This window comes from Hirundo rustica, chromosome 4 (assembly GCF_015227805.2).
Source record: "Hirundo rustica isolate bHirRus1 chromosome 4, bHirRus1.pri.v3, whole genome shotgun sequence".
NCBI lineage: Eukaryota > Metazoa > Chordata > Aves > Passeriformes > Hirundinidae > Hirundo > Hirundo rustica.
In genome coordinates this window covers 71,083,444-71,108,615 of record NC_053453.1, presented here as the reverse complement: position 1 = coordinate 71,108,615, position 25,172 = coordinate 71,083,444, and the positions used below count along the sequence as shown (strand labels likewise).

The 25,172-nt window shown below is 46.0% G+C and overlaps 6 protein-coding genes across 6 annotated transcripts; all 6 read right to left on the bottom strand.

The window, feature by feature from the left end:
- Window positions 1-50: 50 nt before the first annotated feature.
- LOC120751755 (peptidyl-prolyl cis-trans isomerase-like 4) lies at window positions 51-1,388 on the bottom strand. Its single transcript, XM_040062089.1, has one exon. The coding sequence runs from the start codon at window positions 1,386-1,388 to the stop codon at window positions 51-53; it is 1,338 nt and encodes a 445-aa protein (XP_039918023.1).
- A 1,221-nt stretch (window positions 1,389-2,609) lies between these two features.
- On the bottom strand, window positions 2,610-4,409 carry LOC120752106 (putative RNA polymerase II subunit B1 CTD phosphatase RPAP2). Its single transcript, XM_040062767.1, has one exon. It carries the CDS (start codon window positions 4,407-4,409, stop codon window positions 2,610-2,612), a length of 1,800 nt encoding a protein of 599 aa, XP_039918701.1.
- Window positions 4,410-11,715: 7,306 nt separating this feature from the next.
- On the bottom strand, window positions 11,716-12,904 carry LOC120752105 (pre-mRNA-splicing factor SLU7-like). Its single transcript, XM_040062765.1, is given in 2 exon segments — window positions 11,716-11,754; window positions 11,756-12,904. Coding segments are annotated over 2 exon segments (1,188 nt in total).
- A 3,960-nt stretch (window positions 12,905-16,864) lies between these two features.
- Window positions 16,865-19,126, bottom strand: LOC120751752 (splicing factor Cactin-like). Its single transcript, XM_040062083.1, has one exon. The coding sequence runs from the start codon at window positions 19,124-19,126 to the stop codon at window positions 16,865-16,867; it is 2,262 nt and encodes a 753-aa protein (XP_039918017.1).
- An 886-nt stretch (window positions 19,127-20,012) lies between these two features.
- On the bottom strand, window positions 20,013-23,801 carry LOC120751761 (peptidyl-prolyl cis-trans isomerase-like 4). Its single transcript, XM_040062094.1, is given in 4 exon segments — window positions 20,013-20,072; window positions 20,075-20,202; window positions 20,205-20,324; window positions 22,766-23,801. Coding segments are annotated over 4 exon segments (1,344 nt in total).
- Window positions 21,936-22,751, bottom strand: LOC120751758 (pre-mRNA-splicing factor SYF2-like). The gene has a single exon (XM_040062092.1). The coding sequence runs from the start codon at window positions 22,749-22,751 to the stop codon at window positions 21,936-21,938; it is 816 nt and encodes a 271-aa protein (XP_039918026.1).
- Window positions 23,802-25,172: the final 1,371 nt, after the last annotated feature.

Below are 25,172 nucleotides of genomic sequence, written 5' to 3'. Positions count from 1 at the left end.
AGTTAAAATTGTTATATTAGTTCTCCTCTGACTTTTCCTTTCCTTGTCCTTCATCTGTACTTGCTTTTTTGTCTACGGTAAGTGTAATCTCTCCCCTGAGAACAGCTGTGTCTCCGATGCCTGTCCTTCTCACCCTTGGTCCTCTCCCTACAGCGTTCTTCATGCTTTTGGTCACAATACTTAAATTTTTTGGTCGTCTTCTCATCATTTTCAGAGTGGAGCGGCTTTTTCTTCTGTTTTTTAACCAAGTGTGACTGACTTGTGGAACACTCTTCTACATCCTCATCCAGCACAAGGTCATACTTGGCATCTTGCTTTGGTTTTACCTTTTCTTTCAAAGCAAATTTCAAAAGTTTATCACGTTCCTTCTCATAGTCCTTGAAATCCTCCTTGCTATACCGCCCACCTTTTCCCTTCCATTTAATCTTTGCAACAGACTGGCTAAAATCCACGTGTATCCGTCTGTCATCTATCAGCACATTGCCCATTTTGAAGTAGGCTTTCTCACAGTCTTCCTCCTTTTCAAACTCAATGAAAGCATAACAAAGAGATTCACCGGTCTTCCAGTCTCGGATCACTTCACAGCTTTTAATGGCACCAAAGCGTGAAAATATTATCTCCAGGTCTTCGGCTGTGGTCACAGGATTCAGTTTACAAACAAACAGCACATTTTCTGGTGGCTTGATATCTGCATCTGGTAAGTCTCCCACCATTTCCAGAAGAATAGCACGAGTTTTGGCTTCTTTTTCCGCCTGAATTTCTTCTATTTCATCTGCAGACCGTCCTTTCATGTCATCGATTTCTTCATCTGCTCCTATTCTGCCACTGTCGAGCTGTTCCTTTGTAGGTTCTGGTGAGCGATCAGGAACACACAAGCCAGGTGGATCATCAAAGGGATCGTCTAGGATTACTGTATGATTGATCCGGATATCCTGATATGGCCTAAAATCCTTATCCACAAAGGTTTCATTAATTGTCTTCAATACGTCCATGCCTTCTGTCACTTCTCCAAATACTGTATGTACACCATCAAGGTAATCCAGGTTTTCTCCTGTGGTAATGAGGAACTGTGATCCATGCAGATCACTGCCATTGTTCACCATTGACACAGTTCCCTTCTTCTTGTGCTTGATTCTGGGCACCTTTTCTGCCTCAAAGAATCGGGCTTGATCACCATAGAGCTGACAAAATATGGATTCCCCTCCATGGCCACGTCCCATGGGGTCACCAGTTTGTATAATAAAATCCCTCTGTACACTATAAATAAGACAATAGTTGTAGTACTTGACTTTGCAGAGCTTCAGGAAATTCAGACATGTACGGGGATGCTCCTCCGTGTACAGGTCGATGACCAGGTCGCCCACCGTGGTCTCCAGCAGCACTGCCATGCTCTCAAGCAGATAGGAATAACACTTCTGTAGCCTGAAAATTAAAATAGAATATAGTAGTACAAAAAAAAACAGAGTCAGAGTACAGCCTGACACCCTGACGGTCTGGGTGTTGGTAGCAGTCCAAATAAATGGTGACTGCAGTCCTCCAAGGATGACAGATGTGGTTCTGCTGAAGCAGCGATGCTGTAGAAGGATGTCCTTTTCCTTTGAAGATCCAGTGGTGGTGTAGATGGGTCCAGTCTTCCCCTGGGAATCCAGTAGAAGAGGCTGCCGTGGAGTTCCAAATCTCAGATTATATAGAGGTAGGATTGTTTGGCTCCTCCCCCTGGGTGGAGCCTCTCACAATGGGATGATGTAAGTTTATCAGTCAGGCAGTGATGGCCCATTAACTGAAGATATCCCCTGGGGAGGGAACAGGTCATGGAAGAGATAAAGATATAATAAGAGATAATACCCTGCCCCACCTGGTCCTAAGAGATGGTAACAGAACACATACTGCTGGTTACATCTTGCATTGCAACATAAGACAAACACACTTTCTACAAAAGATCCTTTATATAATTCTGTTTCAATTTTTATATGCCAGTGAAACTAAGCACATACAACCTATACACATGCAGACACACATGCTCCTAAGAAATAAACTCACAGTAGACTCTGCACCACTCCAAGCTGCAATTCCTTTTTAATTTTCCCTTTTACCCACAGCTGAGACTTCATCTCAATGCTTCCATAGAACAGCACACGGGGGACTGAACCCCACAAGGCAAGAGCTGCAGAACTGGCTTCAGAACTCAGACCTGCCAGTTCTGAGTGTTCCATAACAAACCATGCAAAAAGGCACAAGGGGGGACTTCAACCCCACAAAACCACAGCTTCAAAATTCACAGTTCACCCAGGCAATTGCAAGATTTGGTATAGCCCTTATACCAAATCCAGTTTCTGTGCGTTGCTACAGAAGGAACCCTAAACCCCGCAACAAGCCCCTTGTTTTAGCTTTTGCAACTAAAACCAAACTGTTGTGTGCACCAAAGTCTTTCGAATTCACCATGCAATTGTATTTTATACTTTTAACCAGGTATGAAAACTCAAACCCACTTTTCTAACTAAACACAAGTATTTAATAGAGGGTAACAAGTTATACCATCACTAGTAATCTCTTTTGATTTGTGTAGGTAGTAGGAGATGCTAAGATGGTCATCTTATCCATTCAAGTTGTCAGTCCATCCTAAATATTCTTGTTAAACTTCTCAGATCTTCATTTTGGAAATGTAGTTCTTCCAGTAATGTGGTTAGGAACTGTGTGTATATTGGGCTTGTCTGAGTATCCTTGAAAAGCAGAGCTGTTTGTGACAATACAGATAACAAAACAATAGCAATGAGAATCCATTCTGGCATTTTGTGAATAATATTTCTGTTTGTTAACCGAAAAGTTTTGACAAGATTTTTTAGCTCTGTATAAACATTCCCTGAACCAATATGAAGAGGGCCCAATACTACAGATAATGCTTTTCTCAATTTTTCAAGGACGATTCGCTTCCTAATCTGCATTTGTGCATTTGAATCAATGAGTGGGAAGGTGAAATCTTCTTGTTGATCATCTTTGTCTTTTCTTGCATGTTTCCTTGCTTGTGCTTGTGGCACTGCTTCTTCAGCCAAGATACACCTTCCTTTATAGAACTCTTTTACTCGGAGCTCAAGGAACTCTGTTTCTTCTTTTAACTTTTCATAACTAGGCACAGGCTTAACTATTCCACCTGAGCTTGTGAAAGGTAAGGAGTCGTTCAAACTGTTTTCAGACTCCCCTACAGCAACAGTGTTGAGATCATCAGCTCTATCTAAGTCATCTTCATCAAGCTCTCCACTCTCCTGGTTGACAGATGCTATGCATTCTGATGAGCATAAAGAAGTATAGTTTGGGCCATTGAGAAATTTTAAAGTTTCCTCAGTTCTCCATTCCAGAAGTGTTTGCCTAAGCAGTGCTAGTAAACTGCCTTTGGAATTAACTGGATGCTTCAGTTCAGGGGTTTTACGTTCTCTTGGGTTAGCTAGTGTTCTTCTCAGATATTCTGCTCCTCTTTTGCTCACACCTAGGAAAACTATCTGTGATCCACATGTATTTTCAAAAATCTCTGAAACACTTATTTTCCCAGGAGCAGTATTATTTGAAGGTGGCGCAGTTACTTCATCATGAACAGAGTAAGCATCTCCTTCTTTCTGAGTATCTAATTTACAACAAGAGAGCTGTACAGTGGCTCCTACCACATCTGCATCTTCAGTTTTAGGGCTGACATGGACTTTCTGAGGATGTTTCCTTATGAGGATGCTTTTCCTGTGCAATTTCTGTGCAGAATTGGCTGAACTTGACTGACTTCCTGGTAAGACAGAAGAAATAAATCCTTGTTCAGTATCTGTACTGCTGTCACTGTCTGTGTCATGAGAACCAGATTGCCATGGATCTGAAGATATCCTAGGATTTTCAAAGGCAGATGCATTAATTACTTCATCAATTAGTTTCACCTCTTCCCTAGACTGTCCACTTGATCCCTCCTTCAGCAGTTCTAGGACTGGTGGTTTTTCTTCTTCTCTCATCCACACTGGACTTTTGGAAATTTGAGCTTCAAAATGTTTAGATGCTCTATAGCAAAAGTAGCTGCAAAAGCACTTTCTTTCAGTGATGTCATAAACTCTGTTCGTTTTTGTTGAAATTCTGTACTTCTGCTTTGGCACATTTTCCAGTTTATTCTGACACAGAGGATAACCACACAGTTTGATGATAGACCGTTCATCAACAACGTCTTTATAGTGAGATGGAGTAATCAATTTCCCACAATTTAGAAGGAACTCTTCAGTAATGTCTTCCTCCAAGAGCTGTTCAACAATAGACAATGCTTTTTTCTCACTTTCAATCTTCTTTCTCAGTGCAGCCTTCAGAACTGCTTTCCTTTGAGCAGCATCCTCATGTTTCTGAGCAGCTGAATACTTATTTCCTGTGCACTGCAGGCAGGGCTTGCCCATCCTGGACACCATCATCACTCTTATGAGGGCAGGGGGAAATAGATGGCAGTTGCTGCTACCTATTCCCAATAAGCAAAACGGACAGACGAGTCAGAGTACAGCCTGACACCCTGTCAGTCTGGGTGTTGGTAGCAGTCCAAATAAATGGTGGCAGCAGTCCTCCAGGGATGACAGATGTGGTTCTGTCGAAGCAGTGATCCTGTAGAAGGATGTCGTTTTCCTCTGAAGGTCCAGTGGTGGTATAGATGGGTCCAGTCTTCCTCTGGGAATCCAGTGGAAAAGGCTGTCATGGAGTTCCAAATCTCAGATTATATCCAGGTGGGAATGATGGGTTCCTCCCCCTGGGTGGAGCCTCTCACAATGGGATGATGTAAGTTTATCAGTCAGGCAGTGATGGCCCATTAACTGAAGATATCTCCCTGGGCAGGGAATGGGTCATGGAAGAGATAAAGAAAACTGCCCCAGCTGGTCCTAACAGATGGTAATAGAATACATACTGCTGGTTACATCTTGCATTGCAACATAAGACAAACACTCTTCCAACAGAAGATCTTTTATATAATTCTGTTTTAATTTTTATATGCCAGTGAGACTAAGCACATACAACCTATTCCTATACACATGCAGACACACATGCTCCTAAGAAATAAACTCACAGTAGACTCTGCACCACTCCAAGCTGCAATTCCTTTTTAATTTTCTCTTTTATCCACAGTTGAGACTTCATCTCAATGCTTCCATAGAACAGCACACAGGGGACTGAACTCCACAAGGCAAGAGCTGCAGAACTGGCTTCAGAACTCAGACCTGCCAGTTCTGGCTGTTCCATAACAAACCATGCAAAAAGGCACAAGGGGGGACTTCAGCCCCACAAAACTACACCTGCAAAATTCTCAGTTCACCCAGGCAATTATAAGATTTGGTATAGCCCTTATACCAAATCCAGTTTCTGTGAGTTGCTACAGAAGTTGCTACCCTAATCCCCACAACAAACCGCACAAGTTTCGACAGCCCTGTCTGTCAGAGCTGCCAGGCAGTAACCTCAAAAGGGGAGGATTGAAGGGAGAACAGAAAAAGGTTCGAAACCATACTGGAACAACAAAAGTACATGCCAAAAGAACTGTAAACCTAAAAAGAACTTCTCCCCACCATACTTAACAACTCCTCCTCATTTGCTTGAGCCAATTGTTACACCTTAATTGTAACACCTCCACGAGAAAAACCCCAGATAAGAAATAGAGTAGCCAGCTGTTCCCCTGCTCTGAGTTGTGGTAGGTCTTTTGTCTCTCTTAAGTACCCAGTTATCATTGTCTCCAAGCAATACATTGTATCAGCAGTTTGGAGCACTGCGGTCCCAAAGGAGAGGCTTGTAGGAATCTGCAAATTTGATGGGAGTTGAAGGGCTGGGACAGGAGGGATAGGAATCTTAAAATCATAGAATGGCTGGGTTGGAAGGAACCTAAAAGATCATCCATTTCCAAATCCCCTGCCTTGGGCAGGGACACCTTCCACCAGACCACAGCCCCATCCAGCCTGGTCTTGGACACTTCCAGGGATGGGGCAGTCACAGCTTCTCTGGGCAACCTGTGCCAGGGCCTCACCTCCCTCACAGGAGATAATTTCTTCCTGATAGCCAATCTAACTCTCCTCTCTGTCAGTGTGAAGCCATTCCCCCTTGTCCTGTACCTCCAGACCCTTTTCAAGTGTCTCTCACCATCTTTCCTGTAGGCTCCTGTGAAAACCAAGGTTCACTTTCTTAGAAAAATTTATAAGTTAAAAAATTAAAAAAAAAAAAAAAAAAAAAAAAAAAACACAAACAAACAAACAACCCATAGTTAGGAGAGACAAAAGCAAAATACAATTTCTCAGCCAAGGATGCCAGCCAGCATACCTGCTGACAAAAAATTTTGCTCCTTAAAAGTGTCAGCCTCTTGCATATTTATAAATTCACATGCATGATTCAAACATTCCTTTTGAGTGAAAATTTCTTTGTTCAGTTTCAAACCCCCTCCTCTCCCCAATCATTTTATCTGGTAGATCCATCTGTGAGTGGCTCCATTCCGTCTGATAGCACAGGTCCCATAAATTCTTCTCCTGAGGTTTAGGTCATCTTCATTTGGATAACAGAAGTTCAATAGATTTTTGGTCAGCAATCTTCATGCAGGAATGAAGAATGACTCCCCCTACCTTCTGGTTCAGCCAGTTTAGATGTTACCAAAAAAAAAAAAAAATCAGTTTTTACTTTTAACACTATGTTACAATCATAAAAAAATATACATTCATGACATTTCTAAACTCTATTAATAAAAGAAAATACAGTACAATCTTCCCACCTTATACATATAATATGCATTTTAATATTTCCAAAAAGCCAACTATATAATATGCATTTATAACACTCCCTTCAGGCACTGGAAGGTCACACACCCACTGCTTTTCTTCTCCAGTCTCAACAATCCCAGTTCTCTCAGCCTTTCCTCCCAGCAGAGCTGCTCCATCCCTCTGATCCCTTTGGTGTCCTTGCTCTGGACTGGCTTCAGCAGCTCCCTGTCCTTCCTGTGCTGGGATCCCAGGGCTGGAAGCAGCTCTGCAGGTGGGATCTCACCTGAGCAGGGCAGAGGGGCAGAATCCCCCCCTCCCCTCCCCTGTTGCCCACACTGGAGGCTCAGCCCAGCACAGGAGTGTTCTGTGTTCCAGCGCACACAGCCAGGGCAGGGTCAACTCTCACCCAGCAGCACCCCCAGGTCCTTTCTGGAAAAAATCCCTCTGTTTTCCTAGGGAATAATGCAGTGTTAGATACTGGTGTTGCAGTGAAGATGGCTGAACAAGAGGAATGCTGTGAACTCTCAAGAAGTTTCCCTTTCAGTGTCTGTTTGTAAGGGTTAAGCATCTCCACCATGAGCTGAAGCAATGTGAAAGGCCCTTGGTCAGAGGCTGTGACTTCTTGCAAAGATACCCACAGGTAATGGGATTTGAGCAGCCAGATCCTTAACTTCTCTCTTCCCCTAGAGTAGCTGCATTAATTTTCATCTTTAAACACTCCAGCTATGCCAAACAAAAACAAAAACAAAAACAAAACCACCACCCCACTGATGTTATCACCTCTAAGCCATGCCAGCAAATCTGTGTGCCAGTATATTTTAGAAGCAAAGTTGCTGGAGTTCAATAAGTATAAAGGGACTTGATAAGCAAGGAAATGGTTGTAGCAGGCTATTTAGATAAGGGAAAGAGGTGTGGTGTGCTGTCAGTGATGACTTGGGACCTGGCAGTATTGATCCCAAATGAGTTTTGGCCCAGGCTGTCTCTCAGGCCCTGGATTTTCTGCACGCTAAATTCCTTTCCTCAGGCTTGAAGGATGTATCAGTTTTATCAGCCTGATAGATCACAGAATATGGAATTGTACAACTTCCTGAGCTGGAAGGGACCCATAAGGATCACTGAGGCCAGCCCTTAGCCCTGCACAGCACAGCCCCAAGAAGGCATGCTGTCCTTTGCTTCACATCTATTCTTTATCACTACAGGTACTTGGAGACCTTATCTCCTAAGTGATAAGACTCATGTATCTCTTTTCTCTTCTCGTCTCTTCTCTTCTCTTCTCTTCGCGTCTCGTCTCTTCTCTTCTCTTCTCTTCTCTTCTCTTCTCGTCTCTTCTCTTCTCTTCTCTTCTCTTCTCTCACCTCACCTCACCTCACCTCACCTCACCTCACCTCACCTCACCTCACCTCACCACAGAGGGTGTAAAAACCAAATCTGAAGTGTGGGTGGAAACCTGTGAGGCATCCCTGGACCCTTAGTGCCCTGGAGATGTGCTGGACCGTGCAAACATGGCTCCCCAAGTCCCTAGCTGCTTTATTCTCACAACAGGATGATGCAATTTATGAGCCTTACAGTGAGGCTTGATGGCTCCTTAACAAAAAAAGGATCCCTCCAGAGGGAGTTATCAGGGATGTGCCATGGAAGAGACAAGGAGCACTGCCCCACCTGGTTTAACAGATGGCAATAGAGTACATACTGCTGGTTACATCTTTGTCATGGTGTGACATATGTTCTAAAGTTAATTCGTGTTAATAGTATATAAAATGTAATACAAGCCATATAAATATAAGTTTTGTATAAACTAGCATGTTATAAGTTAAGTTTTGTTCAAACCAGCATATTGTGAATTAACTCAGAGGAAGGTGGCTCAACAAAATAAAGGAATTTCTCTAGCCTGAAAAGGCATGGGAGGGACACGGGGAAAACATGATCGGAATTACCAGAAAGGGGAACAAGAAACTGCCACTGCCGAGAATCCTTGAAAGGGAACAAAGGCGATGGAAGATGGAGATGATAGCCCAGAGAACCAGATGATTACCTTAGATCGATATCTAGATCGTCTCCGCCAAAAATTAACATCTCCACACCACACCTGGACCCAACCGTTAACAGTATTGTCCTCCTCCTCCGATCTAATCAGACTCTCGGAACTGAGGCCTGCATGATTAATGAAGATGCCTCGGAGGAAGGACCGTCGAAATCCCGAGTCTCTCCGCGATCCAGTGTATAAAAAGAGACTGCTGCAAACCAAAAATGTGAACTTGGGGATAACAGACTGGCAGAGTGTGTTATCATTGTTCACCCAGCAGCGACCCCGGGCTCGACGCTGTCCTTTTAATTGTGTCTGTCCGAGACTGTCATTTTGTCTCTCAATAAAATTCCAAATTCTGATTTATCAAATTTGGTCCATCTTATTTATAACAATGGGTTAACATGGTTTGGTTTTTAGTTGGAGAGGGATACTGCCCTGGTAAGGACCTGTAAATTTCCTGTAGAAAAAGATAGACACTCATCAGAGGCCAGGTTTTAGATACTGAGAGGAAGGACAAGTTCTGTCTTTACAAACAAGCCCTGGGTCTGCTGGTAGATAAAACTGGCACTAAGAGATAAGAGAAACAATGGGAAGGATTCTATTGATTGATGAATGGAAAAGAAGATATTTGCCTTTACAAGCAAACTGTAGGTTTTTTTATATATTAAATTGGATATCAAAAGATGAAAGCAACAATGGAGAAAACCCATAAATCCCATAAGAATTAAAAATTAGGGCGGGTTATACATTAAAAGGGGAATCTTAGGCATTTCAGGAAGTCTTTACCTCTCAAGTACCTCAGCCAATGGGGATAGAGAGAGGGAAATGGATCCAGGAAATTAGGATAAAAAGGAGGCTTTGTCCTCTAAAAATTTGAGACACCCCAGGGGAAATGCACCATGGCCTCTCCCTTTATTCGAATAAAGTAAAAGGACTCCTCTGTCTCCTTTTTGGACATAAACTTCTGGTGCTCGTGGATTAATTTTCCTGACAGGTACAGACATATGATTTATCCACTGAATGTGAGCTGAACGTGAGTTTAGAAACACACATAGAAACGTTTTAATTGTGTCTAAACCGATCCTTTTCTTTCCGGTTAGCAGAGCAACTAACAGGCCGAACTCGGTGTGGCCCAAGCCGGCCAGGCCGTGCGGCTCCCCTGGGCGGCTGGGGCTGGGCCCGGCCTGGCTCCGGGCTGCCTGGGCCCCCTGCCGCTTTCCCCCTGCCGGGGGGCACTCAACCACACCTGGCCGGGCAGGCGGGCCCCTTAACCCCCAGCTGCCGGCAATAACAGAGAAAAAGAAGAGGCTGGGTTCCCGGGGCAGCAGCGGCCGGTCAGGGGGCCAGGCCGTGCCCCAGGCCCTGTGGCGGTCGGCAATGAGGAGCCGGCCCTGGCTGGGCCGTGCCCCGGCCTGGCTGCCCGCTGCTGGCCCGGAGGAAAATAGAATCTTTCCCCAGGGCCCCAGCAGAGCAGTTCTGAATCTGAGTCCGCTTTAGATCGGACCAAGGGATGGCGGAAGGCAATCCGTCAGCTTCTTGAGCGTGCTTCCCCATCCCCCAACAGCAGCGTGGCTTTAGAATTTTACATCCTAAACCACCAAAAAAGAAAGTAAAAAAACAGCATAAAGCAGGATAAAGTTTAAGCCTGTTTTGCTTTTTATTTTTTCCTAATCATCTCACAAAAAAAATAAACATTAAAACCATCAGAAAATAAGTGCATTAGCAGAAAAAAGTCAAATTTAAGAAACATAAAACTACTACAATCTTACATTGCAACCTAAGACCGCCCTTTATTGTATTACCATCTGCATCATACCCAAATCATTACCCTCCTTATACTCTACATATATATACACAATGAAAATTTACACACAGTTCTCACTTAAAATTAGAATCCCTTGTGGTACGCAACAGATTTCCCAATCTTTCTGTATTGCCCACCAAGTGCAAGCAGGTCCTTGAGCAAAAACAATCCCACGGATGGGTTTGCCTTTGCCTGAGGTGAGGTTAATTTAAACAGCCTTTCCTAAAAATACCTCTCATGGATACCACAGGGACTTCATCTACTCTGTGTAAGGCTTTGGACTGGGCAGGACCAGCTTGATTGATGGACCACCAGGTACTGACCATCTAGATGGCCTTTGCTAAATTCACTTCCCAATTTTTGAAGATTCTGACCATCTAGATGGCCTTTGCTAAATTCACTTCCCAATTTTTGAAGATTCTGACCATCTAGATGGCCTTTGCTAAATTCACTTCCCAATTTTTGAAGATTCTTATGCCAAGGGCCTTTAGGGTGGCCTTTAATTACTCCATTGCACTTCTCAACTTTCCTGGCAGCTGGTGCATGGTATATCCATTTGATACCATGTTCCCTGGCCCAGGTGTTTATAAGGTTATTCTTGAAATGAGTCCCATTGTCCAGCTTGATTCTCTCAGGGGTGCCATTGTCTCCACATAATCTTCTCTGAAACCCCCGAGTGTCCAAGCCCATACAATCAGGCCCTTTGGAAATTCGTCAGGAGTCAGCCCCAAATGGCGACTTGATGAGAGAGGCAGCATTGACCCAATTGTCTTGAAAAGGAACTTTAATAACACAAAAATAACAAACAATAGGGCATACACAATATAAAGAGTGAACTGGAAAAAGGCAGTAACAAGGGTGTAAGAAGCACAAGGCCAAAAGCCCCAGGCCCGGGTCAAACAGAGGTAGTTATACATCCTGGTGTGGGAGGGGAGTTAAGGCAGGGTCTGAAGGAAGGGTCCAATAGGGGAGAATAATTAGGAATATTAAAACCTCTGTACTAAAAATCAACCTATGGTAAGACAAAAAACTAAGAACTTTCTAATAATGATTAGCATGGAGGGCATGTGAGCCAGCATCTTGCTTGTTGCACCTAAAACAGGGTTTCCTAGGGAATTATTCCAGGGTTTTTCTTTTCCCTGGGGAAACCACCTCTACACTTCTGTTTGAATTAATAGCAGTTCAGCTGGAGTTAGCATCTAAATGTTCTTGTCCTCCATACTTCTCTAGGATCTTTTCTTTCTGCTGTGCCTTAAAATATTCTTCTTTCACTTTGAATGATTTATAAAAGAGCTCTAATTTTGTAGGGTCTGCTTGAAGGTGAACTTCAATGCCTTTGTTGTGAGCCTCCCAGGCAAACAACTGAGTCTGTGCCATTGAAATGGTATCGCCTGTGTGGCGAATGAAGTTGTCACCTGCATAAGTAACTTCATGTGGATTCTTGCCTACATTAGCATAAGGATTCTCCCTCATAGCTCTTGTTTTGGGATCATAATAAGCAGAGTTTGGATCCAGATTTCTCAAGTATTTTGCAATATCTTCCCGAATACGTAAATTTCGGAGTGTGATGCGTCTTTTAGAGTCAAATTTCTGTCCAGACATAGCAATGTCATCTGCATATTTGTCTTCGTCTTCTTCTTCATCTTCACTGTCATGATCTCGTCCTGTCTGTGAATTTGGTTCCTCTTCTCCCCCCTGGTGTCTTGGGGAGTTAACTTGCTCCAGCTCTCCTGATGCAAACTCCTCCTGAAGCTTCTGAGCTTTCAGTGCACATTTGGCCAAATCAACCTTGGAATATTCCTCGACAATTTTCATGTACTCCTCTGGGTTATAGCCATTCCACCGGTCTCGCTTCCCATCATAATCAAGTGTCAGCTGAGGCTGCACATGCTCATCTGGGGCAATATTCATGCCTGTGTATTTCGCTCCAGCTTTCCTGGGTCTCTGCATGCAGTCTTTCTTTTTGTGTGTCAGTGCCCCGCAGTTCTCACAGGCTCCTTTCCGGTACTTCGTGGCTGCCCCATGCTCCTGAAGTCCTCGTTTGTACCAGTCTCGAGAGGAGTTACACTGTTTCTGCTTCTCTGGCTGAAGTCTCTGATGCTTCAGTGTGGGTCTTTTAGAAGGATCTATGTACCATGGTACTGAGGAGATGTACTGAGGAATATGAGGGTTAATATCTTTTCCTTCTTCATCCACTTCAGCAGGTACATTTCCTAGTTTTCTCTGTTCCTCTAATTCTTTCTTCTTCCTCCAGTCTTCCCTAGACATCTTCTTTGGTTCCTCCAGGCTCACATCATTTGCCCCTCCTGCAGGAGGGGTGTTCACCACTGCACCTGGGGCCATTTTGGCTATTTTCCTGCTGGGCCACATTTCTGCCTTACACTAGGTGCAAAAAATATGTTCTAGTCTGAAAACAAGTCAGAACTGTCACCCTGCTGGTCAGGGTGATGGCAGCAGTCCAATTAAATGATGTTTGCAGTCCTCTTGAAGGGATAGACGTGGTTCTGTCGAAGCGGTGATCCTGTAGAAGGGTCTGGTCTTCCTCTGAAGGTCCAGTGGTGGTGTAGATGGGTCCAGTCTTCTCTGGGAATCCAGTGGAAAAGGCTGTCTGTGGAGTTCCAAATCTCAGGTTATATCCAGGCGGGAATGCTTGGCTCCTCCCCCTGGGTGGAGCATCACACAATGGGTTGATTAACATGTTAATGGGCCCATTAACAGAAGATAGCCCCTGGAGTTATCAGGGATGAGTCATGAAGGAGATAAGGAACTGCCCCACCTGCTTTAATAGCTTATGAAGATGGTGGTAGAACACATACTTTTGGTTACCTCTGACACTGTAACCTAAGACAGCCCTGGATTTGGGGCCAGGGAAGAAAAGCCCCTAGCTTGCATGACAAAGAGATGCCAGCTGAGGATAAGACAGGACTGACTGGCAGGGGATGGTCTTAGTGGGTAGACTCTGTTCCCAGAGGAACTGCCTTCCTGAGCAGTGCTGGCTGTCCTCACAGATAATGGACAGACAGAGCTCCCTGCATGGCCAGAGGTGCTGCCTTAGCAAGGGATCTTTCTTATCAAAGATAGAAGACAATTAGATTGCTGTGGTCATTAGGGGAGACTTGACATTCAACAGGCCAGGGGCTGGGTCCTACACTTTGGTCCCAACAGCTTCCTGCAGTGCTCCAGTCTGGAGCAGAATGGCTGGAAAGGGAAAGGGCCTGGGGCTGCTGGTAACAGTGGCTGAATGTGACCCAAGGTATGGGTAAGAATAGTGCCAATGGCACCCAGCTGGGATCAGCAATGGTGTGGCCAGCAGGATCAGAGCAGTGACTGTCCCCCTGTACTGGGCACTGGTGAGGCCACACCACAAGTCCCGTGTCCAATTCTGTGCCTGTCACTGCAAGATGGACATGGAGGGGCTGGAGTGTGTCCAGAGGAGGAAATGGAGCTGGGGAAGGGGCTGGAGAACAAGTCCAATGAGGAGAAGCTGAGGGAGCTGGGGGGGCTCAGCCTGGAGAAAAAGAGGCTCAGGAGGGACCTTCTGGCTCTGCACAACTCCCTGACACGAGGGGCAGCCAGGTGCTCCCATGGAACAAGGAACAGGATGAGAGGAAACTGCTTTCAGCTGCACCAGGGGAGGTTCAGATTGGACATAAGAAAGAATTGCTTTACTGAAAGGGTTAAAAAATATTGGAGGGGGCTGTCCAGGGTGGTGATGGTGTTCCCATCCCCAAAATTGTTTAAGCAAAGACTGGAAATGGCCATGGTCTGATGTTTGGTTACAATTAACTTAACGATCTCAGATTTAATTATCCCAAAGGGCTTTTCCAACTTGAATGATTCTGTGATTCAGGTATTTTCTTGTGCCACAGTTCTCCTTCTGCTGGTGGGAATTACCAGCCCAAATCTGCAGAGTGGGTGGGAGTGGGGCAGGTGGGAGGCTCTGTCCATTCTCCATGGGGGAGACTTCTTGGTCTGGTGTGCAAAGAAATAAACTTGCAGGCATGGAGGACACAGTGCTGGCACAGCACTGCAGGCCCACCAAGCAGACAGGAAGGGAGCAGGAAGGTGCCTGGGAGCTCTGGGAGAACAGGAAAATGTTTTTAAAATACACAAGATGAGAAGCAGAGCAAGAGCAGCCTGAGCACTGGGTTGTTGGTAGAGGTCCAGAGCAGAAACATTCTGTATCATTCATACCAAGTGCACCCCTGCAGAGTTTGTAGGGGTGTTTTAGAGGCCTTGAAGTCTTGGTGAGGTTGGCTGTAGAGATTGACCCCAGGTGAAAGAGCGAAAGGGAGCAGCAGTATCTGGACACAGATAAACATCCTGTTATGCTGATAACACCATGCCATGCAGCAGGACACAGAAAAGAGATGGGAGTCATGCTGATCTCTCTAGGGGGGAAATCTTGACTCAGTTTATTATCTCAGTTCCTAGAGACACTGATATCAGCATCAGACCTGACACCTGTAAACAGGGTAAGGCACAGCATGAGCACACCTGGCACACTGCCTCCTATGTTTGCCCTGCTGGAGGCTTTAACCCTGAATAGAACCAGACCTACGTGGTCATTTCTGGGCCCTTATCTGCCTAAGTATGTGTGCTTCAGGAGAGTTTGATAAAATGACACGTGTTCTGTTTTTCCTCTTTCAATCAGGGGAAATAAAGTGAAATCTGTGAGAGTTTTCTTCTCACACACAAAATCCGGTACCAGAGTTAAAAGATGAATGGAACTTGCAGCTTTTTGGTCTTTAGAGATTTTATTCAGTTTCTTATCTCAAGGTCTGCATGCTGCTAACACCTAGCTTAGCGCATTGGAAAGCACAGCTGGCAGGAACGCCACCCAGAGAATTCCAAGGTCTTTTACAGGTTTCTATCCCATTAACTCTTAAACTCTTAAAACTATATTTACAGTTTTGTGACAATAATCGCTACCTATTCTAAACATGCAATTTCTGCATCAAACCCATTCTACCAATGTCTCTGTGCCACCATCACAGCAGAAAATGGAGTAGAAGAAGATGAGACACCGCCCAAAATCCTCCATCTTGCTCTCATCTATCTCCATACTAAAACCCCAAAACTACAAAATTTCACCCTGTGACAAACTAAACTACTATTTATTTCAAATCTTTGTTGCTTTTAATTCATCTCTAAGTGCTGGAAGTTTTTCCCATGGACTAAGGTGAAAGGCAAGACTTTCCTGGGGTCCCAGCCAGGGTCTTGGACTCCCCAGGGCAGCTGGAGGGATTTTCCACATGCCCTGGACTTCTTCATCCCCTCACTACGAATGAGGTTCTATAGTGACAAGCAGAGAAATCACAAAAGAAAGAACTCATAAAATCAGGCCTTGTTCTGCTAAGTTACTAGTTGGCCTGTCACTTTTTCCCCAGTGCAGCTAAGTAGTTTCCAAGTTCTCATGAGAAAGTACCAGAATAATTAAAGTCAGTTAAGAAAATCTATGCTTGTGGTGAAAAACAAGTGCACCTGCAGTAAACAACCAATCTGTCCCATGAGAATCAGTAAAGAAAATAGGCAAATAATAATAAGAATGGAGAGATTTGATGGACAAGTCAAATGCCCTTTACTAACCAACAGAGGAATTAGTAAGAAAACAATTAAGCATCAGAATTGCACATGAGGTCTGTGAAAACTGTATAAAATGAGTTGCACGAATAAAGATTTGGCTTTCCTGCATGAAGAAATTGATTCATCACAACATATGGTGACCCCAAAGATGCGATTGAAGCGATACAAAGAGCTGGTTGTGAATGAAGAAGGTAAAATGAGCCAAGCCGACTGTGGGACTGGGCAGAGAGATGGGATTTAGAGACAGAAAATACAAAGCTGCAAAAGGAAGATTGCAGCTGGCTGGAAGTACAGTATTACTGTCCATCTAAGGGACTTGCTGTAGATATGGGGCAGCACAGCAGGTCTCCCCCTGCCCCAGCTTGCCTGCTGCAGCTCTATTGGTTTTTTTGTTTTTGGTTTTTGTTTTGTTTTGGTTTTGTTATTGGGGTTTTTCTGGTTTTTTGTTTGTTTGGTTTTTGCTTGTTTTTTGTTTTGGGGGGTTTTTTTTGGTTATTTTGAGGGGTTTTTTTCACTATCTCATTGATAAGACAGCCTGTATTTTATTTATACCTAAGTCTCAGGGTCTTTCATGACAAATGCAAAGACAGAGAAAAGCCTTAGGAACACGGCCAGTGCTGGGCCAGGCCTTGGGGACATCCATAGAACAGTAACTGTGTTGTGGGATGAGACCTCTCACCCACACCTGACAGATGTCCGAGGGCACTGAACAGCCTCTCACCGGCGGTAGCGGTAACGCTTGAAGTGGAACCAGAGCTGCAAGATTCCATTGGCAAACTGGCAGCGGAAGCCGTGGCGATGGGAATACTCCCACTCCCTATTGACGATCTTGAAGGCGATGTCCTCATAGGGTGGCCCGGCACTGAAGCGCAGGATGGCAAAGTCCTTGTTTTCCTGGCAGGCCTCCAGGAAGTACTTGGGTGTCGAGCGCTTGTCAATGAGGTCAGGGTAGAAGATGTTGAACTTATATCCCTGCACAGTCTTGGGCGGGGGGTTGTCAAAGTCGTAGTGGGTCTGGTTGTACTTGTTCCACTCGAAGCCTGTGTGCACACGGTTGAAGAAGCGGGGCTTGCGTGGCCGGTACTTGTCAGCCCACAGATAGGCCTTGCCTGTGACCGGCATTTCCACGCTGAACTGCGCCTCGTCCGTGCCCATTCCCTCCTTGGCCTTACAGAAGAAGATGTCATCAGTGCTGTTGGAAGTATCACCTGTCACCTGGAGCTGCTGGCGCAGGAGCAGCAGCCGCTGCGCGTCCTCCTCGGCCTCCACCACGTGGGCATGGGAGGGCAGCTCGCTGGGGCTCAGCAGCCGGGGGCTGTACTTGCCCGCGTCGTAGTCATCCAGGCTCTGCTGGATCAGATCCTCCTCCATCAGCACGGCCTCCCCCTCCACCTCTCCCTTGGACTCTGCGTCCTGCTCTGCCTCTGAGGATGGCCCTGGCTGTGCCTCAAGGCTCTCCTTGGGATCCAGCTTGCATGTACGGGAGGAGGGAGGACTGTCACTGGGGGTGGCTGGCTCATGTTTGATGATGGGGAAGAGTGATTGACTTTCCACTCCCTGCTCCTGCTTCAACTTGCACAGCTTCTGATGCAGCACGTCCTGGTGCCGCTCCCGCAACCTGGCCCGAGCCATATAACCCTTCAGCTGCTCCAGGAGGCTCTCCCAGTACCCAATGTCCAGGCTGGGCCCCCCGGCTCGGATCTTGCTCTCAATGCCCTGGTATAGAGCTTGCAGCTGGTTGTATGTCTTCCCCTTGAACACAGACTGCACGTCTGAGCTGACCGAGGTATTGACACCATCCCGACGCTCCCCTGGTCCTCCTTTCCCAGAGGCCTCGAGCTTCCGGAGCTTGGCTATCTCATCCTCTGTGATGATGGTCATGTCCCTCCAGAAGTCCACATTCCTCCCTTGCTCCAACTCCATGTACACCTTGATGTCCTCCACCAGGTCCTCTATGTCGGAGATGGTCAAGCCGTTAAGGAAGGTGTAGGGCTCGTGCATCTCCACAGCCAGGTCATCGTCCTCGGCGCTGATGTACGTGGCCAGAAGATCAATTGGTTTTGCCCTCCCATCCCGAATTCGAATCTTAGACCGCAGTTTGGCCTGCTGCAAGTGGAAGTTTTCCTCTTGCTCTTCCCAGGTTTTGAAGTGCTCTGCCTCTTTCTCCCGCTGCAACATCTCCAGCTCCTGTTCCCGCATGAGTTTTTCCCGCTCCCGCTCCAGGCGCAGCTGCTTCACCTTCTGCAGCTCCAGGCGATTTTCCTCCTGGATTCGCCTGTTCCTCTCCTTCAGGTCCTTCTCATCCAGATGGCTGATCCCTTTCTTTTCCAGTGCCTTCCTCCAGATGAATGTGCCCAGCAGGTTGCTGTCCCCAAAGGGATTGTCGGTGTTGGTGTAGCTCATGTAGTCCTCACCCCAGCCCATCTTCTCTCGCTTCTTTCTCTCCTTGGCCTCCTTCTTGGCCAACCTCCGTGCACGCTTCTCCTCAGGTGTCTCCAGGGCCTTTAGCAGAGCCACCTGTTTCTTCTTCTCCTCTCTTAGCCTCAGCCGCTCCTCCAGGCTCAGCTGCTGCCCCAGTTCCTCCTGGCCTTGGGGTCGCAGCAAAGAGGGGGAGCTGACAGAGGACGTGGAGGACTTGGATCCATCCCTCCTGCAGCACTGCTCCCAGCTCCATGGTGCTCTGTGCTGCCTGTGCTCCGGGCTAGAGCTGGAGGAGCAGCCCCGGGACCGTGAGTGCTGTTTCCTCCGGTCCTTATGGTGCCAGTCACGGCTGCTGCTTCTTTTCTTCTTTTTCCATTTCTGTCTCTCATCACCGGAGTCCGAGCCTGAGCTCAGCTGCCGGCGTTGGCCCCGACTCTGGCTCCGGTGCCGGCGCCCCCGATCCCACTCCCTTTCTCGGTCCTGGTCCCTTTCCTTTTCGCGGGCCCTTTCCTGCTCCAAACGGCCACCCCGGGCCAGACTGCGGGACCCAGAGCCCATCGGCAATGGAGGCATAGCTGGGTTAGTCAGCCAAGAGAGGGATGGACCCTGCCGTGCTGCCAGCTTCCACGTGCAGCCTTCACCGCTCCTCACTTCACGGTCTGGTTCTGTTGAAGCAGTTATCCTGTAGAAGGATGTCGATTTCCTCTGAAGATCCAGTGGTGGTGTAGATGGGTCCAGTCTTCCCCTGGGAATCCAGTAGAAGAGGCTGCCGTGGAGTTCCAAATCTCAGATTATATAGAGGTAGGAATGCTTGGCTCCTCCCCCTGGGTGGAGCCTCTCACAATGGGATGATGTAAGTTTATCAGTCAGGCAGTGATGGCCCATTAACTGAAGATATCTCCCTGGGCAGGGAATGGGTCATGGAAGAGATAAAGATATAATAAGAGATAATACCCTGCCCCACCTGGTCCCAACAGATGGTAACAGAACACATACTGCTGGTTACATCTTGCATTGCAACATAAGACAAACACACTTTCTACAAAAGATCCTTTATGTATCAGGTGTTCCTGTTTCAACTTTTATATGCCAGTGAGACTAAGCACATACAACCTATTCCTATACACATGCAGACACACATGCTCCTAAGAAATAAACTCACAGTAGACCCTGCACCACTCCAAGCTGCAATTCCTTTTTAATTTTCTCTTTTACCCACAGTTGAGACTTCAATTCAATGCTTCCACAGAACAGCACACAGAGATCTGTTGTAGATATGGGGCAGTGCAGCAAGTCTCCCCCTGCCCCAGCTTGGCCATGGATTTGGGTTTTTTTTTTGTTTCTTTGCTTGTTTTTGGTTTTTTTTTTGGTTTTTTTTTTTTTTTAAGAAAAAAAGTTAAATTTATTATATTAGTTCCCCTCCGACTTTTCCTTTCCTTGTCCTTCATCTGTACTTGCCTTTTTGTTTACAGTAAGTGTAATCTGTCCCCTGAGAACAATGCAGCTGCGGCTCCAATATCTGTCTTTCTTCTCACCCTTGGTCCTCTCCCTACAGTGTTCTTCATGCTTTTGGTCAGAATACTTAAATTTTTTGGTCCTCTTCTCATCACCTTCAGAGTAGTGGTGCTTTTTTACTTCTGTTTTTTAGCCAAGTGTGACTGACTTGTGTGACACTCTTCTACATCCTCATCTAGCACAAGGTTATACTTGGCATCTTGCTTTGGTTTTACCTTTGCTTTCAGAGCAAATTTCAAAAGTTTATTCACAGAATTCAGAGTTCACAGAATTCACAGAATGTCTAGGTTGGAAGAGACCTTTAAGATCATCAAGTCCAACCCAGCCCTAACACCTCAAGAAAATCATGGCACTGAGTGCTACATCCAGACTTTTTTTAAACATGTCCAGGGATGGTGACTCCACCACCTTCCTGGGCAGACCATTCTAATACTTTATCACGCTTTCTGAAAAAAACCATTTTCCTAATATACAACCTATATATCCCTTGACACAGCCTGAGACTATGTCTTCTCATTCTGTCAGTTCCTGCCTCGAGAAAGAGACCATCCCCTAGCTGGCTACAATCACCTTTCGGGACGCTGTAGTGAGTGACAAGGTCACCTCTGAGTCTCCTTTTCTCCAGGCTGAACAACCCCAGCTCCCTCAGCCATTATTCATATGGCTTGTGCTCCCAGCCCCTCACCAGCCTCCTTCCCTCCTCTGGATGCACTCAAGCATCTCAACATCTTTCCTAAGCTGAGGGGACAGAACTGGATGCAGCACTCAAGGCGTGGCATCACCAGTACTGAGTACAGGGCAAGAATGTCCTCCCTGCTCCTGCTGGCCACACCATTCCTGATCCAGGGCCAGGTGCCATTGGCCTCCTTGGTCAACAGTGTGAGAGTTTTCTCTCACCCAAAGTCTGGTACCAGTGTTAAAAGATGAATGTAAAATGCAGCTTTTTGGTCTTTAGAGATGTTTATTCAGTTTCTTATCTCAAGGTCCACACGCTGCTAATACCTAGCTTAGTGTGCTGGAAAACACAGCTGGCAAGAATGCCAGCCAGAGAATTCCAAAGTCTTTTAAAGGTTTCTATTCCATTAACTCTTAAACTCTTAAAACTATATTTACAGTTTTGTGCCAATAATCACTACCTATTTTAAACACACAATTTCTGCATCAAACCCATTCTACCAATGTCTCTGTGCTACTGTTACAGTAGAAAATGGAGTAGTAGGAGAAGAAGAAGATGAGACACCACCATCCTGTAAATTCTTTCTGATGACACTCAGTACAAGCTGTTCCATAACCTTACCAGGTACTGAGGTCAGGCTGACTGGACTATAGTTACCAAGATCCTTCTTCCCACCCATTTTATAAATGGATGTCACACTAACCAGCTTCCAGTCATCTGGACCCTCACCAGTGAGCCAGAACTGTGGGCAAATTATGGAAAGCAGCTTTGCAAGCTCATCTGCCAGCTCTCTCATCACCCTGGGATGGATCCCAGATGGACACACCGATTTATGGTCATCCAAGTGTCTCAGCAGTTCTCTGATGGCCTCCTCCTGGATAATAGGGGGACCATTCTGTTCCCTGATACCATCTACCAGCCTAGGAGGGCAGTTGTCCTGAGGACAAGCAACCAAAAAAGAAAAAAAAGAGAGAGAGAGAAAAATATAAATTAGACCATATAGTTTATTTAGAGCACCAACAGTAGAACCCGGGTAGTCTGGCAAAGGTATTTACAGCTGAACTATGCAAATCACAGTGCACACAGAGCCAAGAGAGTCACAGCTACAATCTACTCATACAATTTAAAATTGAAAACTGCAAGAGAGGAGCCAGGAGTGAGCTGTGCCAGGCAGGCTCACATGGCCGTGCCCCTCTCCAGGTTCTGTTTGATCTCAGCTGTGTATGTCCCATAGAACCTCTCAGCCTTCTGGTTGAACTTGGCGTTCCTCTCGTTGATGTAGTCGATGTTGGCATCGTCGTTGTAGGGCCGCCTCCGGCTGTACTTCTCCCTCTTCTCAATCTGTTTCTCCAGGTCTGCCACCATCCTGTCCACCCCTTCCTTGGAGGGCACGTGGGTGCCGTGCAGGAGGCTGTCTGAGGTGGGGTACAGGGCTTCCCCATACTGCTCCTTGAGCTTCTCGTACTGCTCCAGGTCAGGTTTGATCTGCCGGGTCAGCCTCTGGTACTGGCGCAGCTGTGCCGCTGCATAATCTGAGAACCCCAGGTCGGGATTTTTCTTCTTCCTCTTCTTCCTCTCCCACTGCTCGGCGTCCTCCACACTGATCTCCAGCAGCTTCACCAGCTTGTAGTCCTGCCCCCTGGCAACACATTCCTTCTTCTTCTCCTGCACCTGCAGCTCCCACTCCAGCCGGGCTTTTTTAGCTTCCCAGTTTGGGGGCAATTTCAGCCTTTTGTCCTCCTCCACCACCTCCTCTCTGTTCAGCTTGCAGGCCTCATTCCGCTTCATGCGCAGCTCCTGGAACCGGCGCAGCATCTCCTCCCGCCTCCGCTCCGCTGCTGCTGCCGCAGCTGGGCTGCACTCCGCCTCCTCCTCCTCTTCTTCTTCCTCCTCTTCCCCTTCTTCTTCCTCCTCCTCCTCCTCCTCCTCCTGGCTCCCAACATTGGCCTCGGGCACCCCCAGACTGCTGAGGGCTGACACCACTGCCACCATCGCAGCCTGCCCATGCTTATCACATTCCTTCTCATAGTCCTTGAAATCCTCCTTGCTATACCGCCCACCTTTTCCCTTCCATTTAATCTTTGCAACAGACTGGCTAAAATCCACGTGTATCCGTCTGTCATCTATCAGCACATTGTCCATTTTGAAGTAGGCTTTCTCACAGTCTTCCTCCTTTTCAAACTCAATGAAAGCATAACAAAGAGATTCACCAGTCTTCCAGTCTCGGATCACTTCACAGCTTTTAATGGCACCAAAGCGTGAAAATATTATCTCCAGGTCTTCAGCTGTGGTCACAGGATTCAGTTTACAAACAAACAGCACATTTTCTGGTGGCTTGACGTCTGCATCTGGTAAGTCTCCCACCATTTCCAGAAGAATAGCACGAGTTTTGGCTTCTTTTTCTGCCTGAACTTCTTCTATTTCATCTGCAGACCGTCCTTTCATGTCATCAATTTCTTCATCTGCTCCTATTCTGCCACTGTCGAGCTGTTCCTTTGTAGGTTCTGATGAGCGATCAGGAACACACAAGCCAGGTGGATCATCAAAGGGATCATCTAGGATTACTGTATGATTGATCCGGATATCCTGATATGGTCTAAAATCCTTATCCACAATGGTTTCATTAATTGTCTTCAATACGTCCATGCCTTCTGTCACTTCTCCAAACACTGTATGTACACCATCAAGGTAATCCAGGTTTTCTCCTGTGGTAATGAGGAACTGTGATCCATGCAGATCACTGCCATTGTTCACCATTGACACAGTTCCCTTCTTCTTGTGCTTGATTCTGGGTACCTTTTCTGCCTCAAAGAATCGGGCTTGATCACCATAGAGCTGACAAAATATGGATTCCCCTCCATGGCCACTTCCCATGGGGTCACCAGTTTGTATAATAAAATCCCTCTGTACATTATAAATAAGACAATAGTTGTAGTACTTGACTTTGCAGAGCTTCAGGAAATTCAGACATGTACGGGGACGCTCCTCCGTGTACAGGTCGATGACCAGGTCGCCCACCGTGGTCTCCAGCAGCACTGCCATGCTCTCAAGCAGATAGGGATAACAGTTCTGTAGCCTGAAAATTAAAATAGAATATAGTAGTACAAAAAACACAGAATCAGAGTACAGCCTGACACCCTGACGGTCTGGGTGTTGGTAGCAGTCCAAATAAATGGTGACTGCAGTCCTCCAAGGATGACAGATGTGGTTCTGTCGAAGCAGTGATCCTGTAGAAGGATGTCCTTTTCCTCTGAAGGTCCACTGGTGGTATAGACAGATCCAGTCTTCCTCTGGAAATCCAGTGGAAAAGGCTGTCATGGAGTTCCAAATTTCAGATTATATACAGGTAGGAATGCTTGGCTCCTCCCCCTGGGTGGAGCCTCTCACAATGGGTTGATATAAGTTTATCAGTCAGGCAGTGATGGCCCATTAACTGAAGATATCTCCCTGGGCAGGGAATGGGTCATGGAAGAGATAAAGATATAATAAGAGATAATACCCTGCCCCAGCTGGTCCCAACAGATGGTAACAGAACACATACTGCTGGTTACATCTTGAATTGCAACATAAGACAAACACACTTTCTACAAAAGATCCTTTATGTATCAGGTGTTCCTGTTTCAACTTTTATAGGCCAGTGAGACTAAGCACATACAACCTATTCCTATACACATGCTGACACACATGCTCCTAAGAAATAAACTCACAGTAGACTCTGCACCACTCCAAGCTGCAATTCCTTATTAATTTTCTCTTTTACCCACAGTTGAGACTTCATCTCAATGCTTCCACAGAACAGCACACAGGGGACTGAACTCCACAAGGCAAGAGCTGCAGAACTGGCTTCAGAACTCAGACCTGCCAGTTCTGGCTGTTCCATAACAAACCATGCAAAAAGGCACAAGGGGGGACTTCAACCCCACAAAACCACAGCTTCAAAATTCACAGTCCACCCAGGCAATTACAAGATTTGGCAAAGTCCTTATACTAAATCAAATTTCTGTGAGTTGCTACAGAAGGAGCCTTAATCGTCACAACAAGGCCCTGGTTTTAGCTTTTGCATCTAAAACCAAACTGTTGTGTGCACCAAAGACTTTAGAATTCATCATACAATTGCATTTTATACTTTTAAGTAGGCACCAAGACTTAAACGCACTTTTATAACTTCACACATGTATTTAATAGAGGGTAGCAAACATCCAGCCTGGATGGGCAACTACGTTTCAAGGGAATTTAGGAATAAAAAGAGGATGTTTCATCTTTGGAAGGAGGGTCAGGTCTCTCAGGAATTATTTTAAGGGGGTTGCAAGGGCATATAGGGAGAAAATTAGGGAGGCCAAAGTACAGTTCAAATTTAACTTGGCAACTTCTGTAAGGATAATAAAAAAAGTTTTAGAAATACAGTAATGGTAA